Source organism: Dromiciops gliroides, chromosome 1 (assembly GCF_019393635.1).
Source record: "Dromiciops gliroides isolate mDroGli1 chromosome 1, mDroGli1.pri, whole genome shotgun sequence".
Taxonomy (NCBI): Eukaryota; Metazoa; Chordata; class Mammalia; order Microbiotheria; family Microbiotheriidae; genus Dromiciops; species Dromiciops gliroides.
In genome coordinates, this window is record NC_057861.1 from 518,874,225 (window position 1) to 518,882,595 (window position 8,371).

An 8,371-nucleotide genomic window follows, 5' to 3' on the forward strand; every position below is an offset into this window, starting at 1 on the left:
CAGCAACAAAAAGTCACACAAATGTATTAAAAACTAAAAAAAGTCTTAGAAACCACAAATACCTCCCCCCCCACAATTAAGGAGGGTGAGTTCTCTATTTATTATTTTGGATTTAGAATATATGGTTTTAATAAAATATATTATTAAAAGCAACTTCAGATACCAACCCAGATATCTGAACCTTTTTCTGCTGCCAGAAAAGGAAAACAAGGCTGAAGGATCAAATGGGATATTTGTAAAGTGTTTTACAAATCATAAAGCACTATATAAATATTAACTACTAATGTCAGTTATTTGACTTTCTATATGTACTTATGGCAGATCACTATGGACGAATCATCTTAAATCAAACCCGTTATCTGGAACATCACATTTAAATTAATGTAATATTAGGGTGCCCACTTGGGGGTGGGGTAGGATGCCTCTAATGAACGATAACTTTGTAATGGAAGGAAGGGAAAACTGGTGGGAATTTTGTAGTTGTTTCAGTTGTACACTTTACTGAGTCCATTGTCTTCAAAAACTTGGTGTAGAATTATTTGCAATAAAATTATAAGCTATTTTGGTTTCTCTTCCAGTAAACTTTCTGAAAGGAATGCTTTGATGAATTTGACAGCTATTGGTCATTCATAATTTCTGGTGCAAACACACACTTTCCCATACTGATGCTTTGCAAAGAAGGGAGAAAAAATCACTCAGCTGACTGAGGCTGTCTCATGTACTGTGTTTATGAAAACAGAAACATCCTGAAACTTTATAAAGCCCAAATCATCCAGAGCTGTAAATATGGAGCCCCTTCCCCTCTCCTCTTCCAGTTAGGCTAATTAGGATTATTAGTTACTCTTTAGTTTGTTCAGCTAGCAAAATGGCCATGTACATATTTGCAACATGACAAGTCTTACTTTCTGCTCTGCCTTTAAGTTTACCTCAGAGTTATACATCAAACTACAAAACCATCACCATTACAACCTTAAAGAGTCTTTGAAGCTTCAAGAATTTAGCTTGCACACTTGTACAAAAAGCACAGAAACAATGTTAAAATTAATAACATAGGAATCTTTCACCAGTCTCAATGGGAATGTCTGAGACCTGGTCTAGTTCTCTGTTCCTCATAACAACTAGTTAGCCACTGTATCTCTGCTCCAACAGTAGTAAACTTATCCAGTGAGATAAATAAATTCATTTTTTTCCATCTGCACAAAGTATGCCAGTGATGCAACCTCCCCCCAAATTAGCTTTCATTCAATTTATAGCTGTGCAGCACGGTCAAGTTATACAATAACTACACATCTTAAAAAGTAAAACAAAACAAATAAAAAACTGTCATTATGCATGCCATATTATCCTAAATTTCCTATGAGTTTCTCCCTTAAATGTACTTAATGAATTATTTTTTTCCTAGTTTGAATAAATCCTGCTACCTCCACACATGCAGGTCTATGTAGTATAACTGACTAATAAACTTGCTAAGCAATATGCACTAGTTCTTATAAGAAGAAACAGGACAGTTTAAGAATCAGAATCCAAGAAATCTTAGTATAAGGTTATTTGTCCTATTTAATATCCTCTATTTTGAAAGATTCTTCATCTAGATCCTCACTATGCATGGTTTCCACTTGTATACTTATGTAAGACCCTTTAATAAAACTTGGTTGAAATTAACCTTTCCACTCTTTAAATAAGTGCATTTTTCACCTCCCCAAGGCAAGGTAACAGACATGCTGTCTAAGCCTACTAACCTTAGTATATTGAATTTTCCAGTCTTTGAGTGGAGCAGGTATGGTCTCCTGTGCATGCTTGGCTAGGGTCTGCTGCCCCTCTGGGGTCTGCTGCTCCTCAATTGTAGACATTTCTGACCTGGCCCCTGAAACACAGGTGAAGAGAAGTACTAGACAAGCTCAGCGATTTTGTCCAGATGGAGCACTTAGCTTTATTTGTTCCTTTTTATCTGAATGGACTGAGGATTATTTGCATACTGGGATGTGATTGGATGAACCAACTAGAAGCAAAAAGAAAATGACACTACTTATTTGTAACACCTAAGGTAGGAAGGCTCTGACTTTAAACTTAAATCCTAAGACACCATTTCTCTCCAGACCTGCAGCTGCACTGGGACTTAGTTTATTATTTGCAGATGAATTTATTTACAGAGCTAAAACCTGTGACAAGAGTATGCAGCTGCTTGAACTACTGTGGCACCCCCTCCCACATTTTCTTTTATGTTACTATGTAACTTTTATTTCTTTGACAGACTTAGGCAAAAGGAACAAGGCAGAAATCTTCGGGTGCTCCCATTTCTGGGAGCTAGAAGAAAGGAGAAAGATCCATATTCTTTTTTTTTTTTTTCAGTTAAAGGACTGCTTCATAGTCTACAATCATGACTGTACTTTACTGTTAGCAAAGCATTCTATATACGTTATCTTATCTATATCTCACAACTCTTTGAAGTGCTATTATTGTCCATCCTTTGCAGATAAAGAAACAGATTCAGTGGCCTGCCCTGGTAGCATCACTATAAAATGTCTGACTCAGGATTCTAACCCAAGAGCATCCTGGCTGGATACATTCCAAGGCACTGCCTCAGTTTAGCTAACTCCTTTGAAGGAGAGAGTGGGGCAGGACAATTTTTTCATTCTTTTCTACCTTGTTTGTTCTAAGCATTTTAGAGGAAGATAAGAGTGCTGGATACCTTGGCTCTAAGTGACAACAGCTAAATGTGAAGAATGGTAGCAGCTTAGTGTAGTTTAAAGAGTATGCTGGGGGCAGCTCGGTGGCACAGTGGATAAAGCACCAGCCCTGGATTCAGGAGGACCTGAGTTCAAATCCGGCCTCAGACACTTAACACTTACTAGCTGTGTGATCCTGGGCAAGTCATTTAACCCTCATTGCCCCGCAAAACCCAAAACAAAACAAAAAGAGTATGCTGGATGCTTGGTTTTCAATCCTGGCTTTAACATTCATTCCCTGGGTGATGGTTAAGCAAGTCACTTCTCCAGTTTTCTCATCTGTAATTTTTTTTTTTTTTGCGGGGCAATTGGGGTTAAGTGACTTGCCCAGGGTCACACAGCTAGTAAGTGTTAAGTGTCTGAGGCCAGCTTTGAACTCAAGTACTCCTGAATCCAACACTGGTGCTCTATTCACTGCGCCACCTAGCTGCCCCTGTAAATTGGTAATGGTAAAACTTTCATTTACTACCTCACATTATTGTTGGGAAGAAAGCTCATTGAGGGTTATAAAAATATGAGTCAGTATTGTTGATCAACAGGAGACAGCTCAATGGTAGGTATGAAGCTCAATTTCTTACTCACTAAATCTCTAGTCTACTTTCCCCATCTGATGTTTTAACACTTCAGTTCCTCTTCCATGAGAATATGCATACGTGCATGTATGTATGTATTTATGTAAATGTATGTATATTTATACTTTATATCTTGCCCTATTTTTGTTTTAGAAAAAATCAACTTTTCTACTGTTCACAAAATGTGTTCTTTATTAAATACACAATCACAGCAGCTGTTACTTAATTTGGCTAGATCCATGCCCTGGCAGCTGTGTTTTCTTGTGGCCCCTTGCTTGCTCACCACGTGGCAGTTGTCTGGGCATCCAAATACCAATTGGCTTGATGAAGAGGGGGTTAACAATGTGAGCCTCAAGCTAAATGCCTTCTAGCATACTTGGCTCACAACCTCATTTCTCACATTGTCTTCCTCTATCATGTTTACTGATGGAAGACAAGTCACTTTTTATTAACCTGTGCATTGTACTTGGCAAATCCACTACTGTAAACTAAAAACTGCATTGTCAAGCCTTGAAAATAAATGAGTACATTTCCCAATAGAGAAGTTTTCAAAGGATATGAACAAACAATTCTCAAATGTGTAATTGCAAACTACCAACAACCATATGAAAGAATGCTTGAAAACACTAATAAGAAGAGAATTGCAAATCAAAACAACCCTCAGGTTTTACCTCATCCTCAGCAAATTGGGAAAGATAAAAAAGAAGGGGATACTGTTGGAGGAGTTGGGGAAAGACAGGCATGTTAATACATTGTTGATAAAGCTAATTAGTCCAACCTTTCTGAAAATGAATTTGGAATGATGAAAAAACCCATACCCTTTGACTCAGGGATTCCACTGCTAGGCACGTACTTTAAGGACACAGAGGCTCCATATCCACCCAAATATTTGCAGTGGTGCTTTTGTGGCAGTAAAGAACTGGAAACAAAGTAAAGACCCATCAAATGGAGAATGACTAAATAAATTGTGCTACATAAATAGAATGGAATGGTAGTGTGTTACAGGAAACAATCTCAGTAATGTGGAAGAGCATGCAAAAGCATTAACTGATGCAAAGTGAATAAGCAGAACCAGGAAAATAATAGTATAAAATGATTACAGTGATGGAAAAGAAGATAATATCCACAGAACAATAAAAAGAGAATGTTTCAAAATTGTAAAGAAAAAGAATTTGCTCCAAGAAGAGATAGAGAAGACCCCCTTCCCCTTTGCAGACACGTGACACATGGATCAGTGGCGTGAAACACTGAATTATTACATCTGATTTTTTTAGATGTGAATTTTTTTTCTTTTGTAGATTCTTGATTGTAAGGCATGGCTTTCTGAGAGAGAAAAGGATGATACAGGGGAAAATATAGGCAATGTAAAAACAAAATATATCAATCCAAATGTTTTTAAAGAAAGAAAATAAATTAGTAATTCTACCTGGTTAAAAATGTGTCTTACCTGCCTTCCCATAATTATCTGCTGTTCTTTTTGTTCTTGCTTTTCCATTTCATTCAACAAGCATTTTTTTTTTAGTGAGGCAATTGGGGTTAAGTGACTTACCCAGGGTCACACAGCTAGTAAGTGTTAAGTGTCTAAGGCCGGATTTGAACTCAGGTACTCCTGACTCCGGGGCCGGTGCTCCATCCACTGTGCCACCTAGCTGCCCCATACAACAAGCATTTATTAATAGTTTCTATTTGCACCCTATGATCAAGGCACATGTGGCTTAGCAGGCATCTCAGGTCAAAGAAATTTCTGACCTCAAGGTGAGAAAAATTCTTTGAGAATGAATTTGTGTTTCACATTTGTCTTTTTAACCCGTATACCTAATCCAATGCCTTTTGCATGATAGGCATTTAATAAGTGCTTGTAAGATTGGATTTGGAAACAGAATATCTGGGTTCTAGTCCTAAAACCAGGTCTACTACTTGGTAACCAAGTGATGTTGGACAATTCCCTCCCCCTTTCTGAGCTTCAGTTTCCTTATCTGTACTTTGAGGGAGTTGGACTAAGAACTTTGGCTCTTAAACCTATAACCTATACACCAACACTGAGCAACTCCCAACGTTCGTTTTTCACATTCCTTTTTGCCAAGACACCAAGCCAAACTAAATGAATATATATTGAATCTGTACTGCTAATTTCAACTAGAACCTATGGCTATATGACAATCCTTTTATTCACTGAATTACAGAATTTCAGCTTTGGAAGGGAACATAGAAGCCACTTAGTTTCAATTCAAATTAAGAAACATTAAATTTCTGTTGTTTACAAGGAAGGGAGGAAGGAAGGAAAGGAGGAAGGGAGGAAGGAAGGGAGGTAGGGAGGAAAGAAGGAAAAGAAAGAAAGAGAGGTAAAAAAGATAGGTAGATAGAAAAAAGAAAGAAAACAACCCAGGCATACAAGAACCTTATATTATGTCTTTTAACTTGGACTGCACAACATACAAATTAACTTCAAAAGGCAAACAACACTAATAAGTGGTAAAAGGGGAAGAATTAGAGAAAAGTTCTCCTGTAGTTTGTAGCATCTAAACTCTGCTTTGGAAGGAGCTATGGATTTTTTAGTGCTGGAGGTGAGGAGAGTGTGCATTCTGGATATGGAAGGCCATCTGTGCAAAGACATGGAGGTGGGAGATTAGATGCCATGTTGCTGTTAGACCAGTTTGACTGGAACAGGAGGTGTGTCAGGGGAGTATATGAAATAATATTGCAAAGGGCCTCAGACCAACTCCTGTTCATCTCTCATTGACTTGCATTATATACCCTGCAAAAGCTCTTCCTCAGCTTCTTTTGACAACTCTCCAACTCTACTTTCATTTCTGTCTCTTAGCAGATGACCTGCCTTTGACTTCATCTCTTATTTAACTGAAAAGACCGTAGTCATGTGAGATCTTTTTCCTTTCCACCATAGCTCAAGATTTTTATTTAACTTTAACATTGTTCATCCTGCCTCCCATTTTTCTGATTCAGAGGAAAAAGTTGGACTACTTCTTACTAAAGCTTGAGGAGTCTCTTTTTGAATGCCCAGCACTTATCAGAGAGTCTGGCACATAGCAAGTGCTTTATCAATCTTTATTGACTGACTACTGACTGACAGGAACTGAAGTTAAAGAAAGGTGGTTATGATGTTCTGGAATAGGTGAGATGTAAGAATATGTGATTTCTGAGGGGAAGGAAAATTTTTCCTCCAGGTACCTGATTTAGTGATCACCCTTCTCTACTGTCTTCTTTCCCTTGGCCTAGAAGTATTTTTATGTCTCACCCATCCTACAATACCAACAGCATCATCTCAATCACTACCACCAACTTCTTTCTGCCCTACTGCCTCTTAAGATTATCTTACCATCTCTTTTTGCCTTCACTACTAAATCTAGAAAAAATGTATATACTTCATTGCTTTTACTTTCTTACCTTTCACTTACTCCTCAGTGCTTTATAATTTGGCTCCCACCTCTATCACTTTACTAGAACTTGACCAGCTAAAGGCACAATTACCCTGATTGCTAAATCCAATGGTATATTTTCTCAGAACTCATTCTCCTTGCTGTTTATGCACTGTTTGACTCCACTGCTTTTTGATACTCTTCCTTTTGGTTTCTCCTATGTCTTTGAGTATTCCTTTTTTGTGTTGTTTGGGTGAAGGGTTGAGAAGAATTGGAATATGTTTATTTATTGATGGAAAGGAGTCAGTAGGGAAGGACTATTTGAAGAAACCTGACAGAAGGGATGCTCACTATACCAGGGTCCATTACCAGAACCTCAACTGGTCCTTGCTCAATAGTACCACTTTACCCTTACTTGAAACTTATTTCATTCCTCATAGGGACTTTCAAATCTATTCTCTCACTACCAGTGGTGACCTAACTTCCCAAATATTTTGTATATGTGATGTCTGAGGGGAAGGAAAATTTTTCCTCCAGGAATTTGATTTAGTGATCATCTTTCTCTATTGTATTCTTTCCTTCTGCCTGCAAGTATTCGCATGTCTCAATACCAATACCAATACCTTCTTCCTATCCTACTGCCTCCTAATTCCTAGTTCCCAGTTCTTATTTCACTAAGAAAATTGGAAAATTAGGAGCAGCTAGGTGGTGCAGTGGATAAAGCATTGGCCCTGAATTCAGGAGGACCTGAGTTCAAATTTGTCCTCAGACACTTGGCACTCACTAGCTGTGTGACCCTAGGCAAGTCCCTTAACCCCCATTTCCCCACCAAGAAGAATTTGGAAAACTGATGCAACTTCTTTCAGATCCCCTTTATTTCTCATAGCTTTTGAGGATCATCATTTAATCAGTCTTCCATATAGTTTTCCTTTTCTTTGACTTCTCTGAAACTTTTAACACTATTGACCACACTTCATTCTACTAGATACTTTTTTCATAGTTTAACTTCTGAGAGCCTATATTCTTTTGGTTCTCTCTCCTCCTACTTTTGTTGTTTTTCTATGCTTTTGATACCATCCCCTGATGCCTCCATTGTGACCTTGGTGTAGTGAGCTTCCCTTCTGTCATGTATCTTCAAATATTTTTTCACTACCCACTCCTTTCCATTAGAAAATAAACATATTCCAGTTCTCCTCAATTCTAAACATGTCTATTGATAACCCTTTTAGCCCATGTGGCTAACATCCTCATTTTGTCTTTTCCATTTCACTATTAAACTTCTTACAAAAGTTATATACAACCAATGCTTTCACTACCCATTCATTGCTCAACTCACTGCAACTGAGCTTCTACTTCAAGTAGCCTACTGAAACTACTCTGTTCCAGGTTACCAATGATCTATTAATTTCCAAATGTAATATCTTGTCATACTGCTCATCCTCCTTGATTCCATTAATTTTTGGTGCTATTGACCATTCATCCTATTGAATACTTTATTATCTTTTGGATTTGGAGATACTTTAGCTCCTGGCTCCTGGTCATTCTCCTATACCTTTTACTTTTCCTTATCTTCCATTCAGTAGTTCCCTACATTCTTACTGACCCTTATCAAAGTTTTCCTCATCTAAGTTCTGTCTGGTAATCTTAGGCTCCTTTCTCTACTGGCATTTCCTTGTAAAACTCATTCATGTCATCCCTT

General features: G+C 37.8%; 1 protein-coding gene across 1 annotated transcript in view; it reads right to left on the reverse strand.

The window, feature by feature from the left end:
• Positions 1-1,898, reverse strand: part of LOC122731679 (retinal dehydrogenase 1-like) — a 69,410-nt gene extending 67,512 nt beyond the window's left edge. Inside the window, exon 1 of the mRNA XM_043971935.1 lies at positions 1,740-1,898. Coding sequence (XP_043827870.1) covers positions 1,740-1,850 — 111 coding nt within the window. The 5' untranslated portion in view covers positions 1,851-1,898. The remainder of the gene's footprint in view (positions 1-1,739) is intronic.
• Between the last annotated feature and the right edge of the window lie 6,473 nt (positions 1,899-8,371).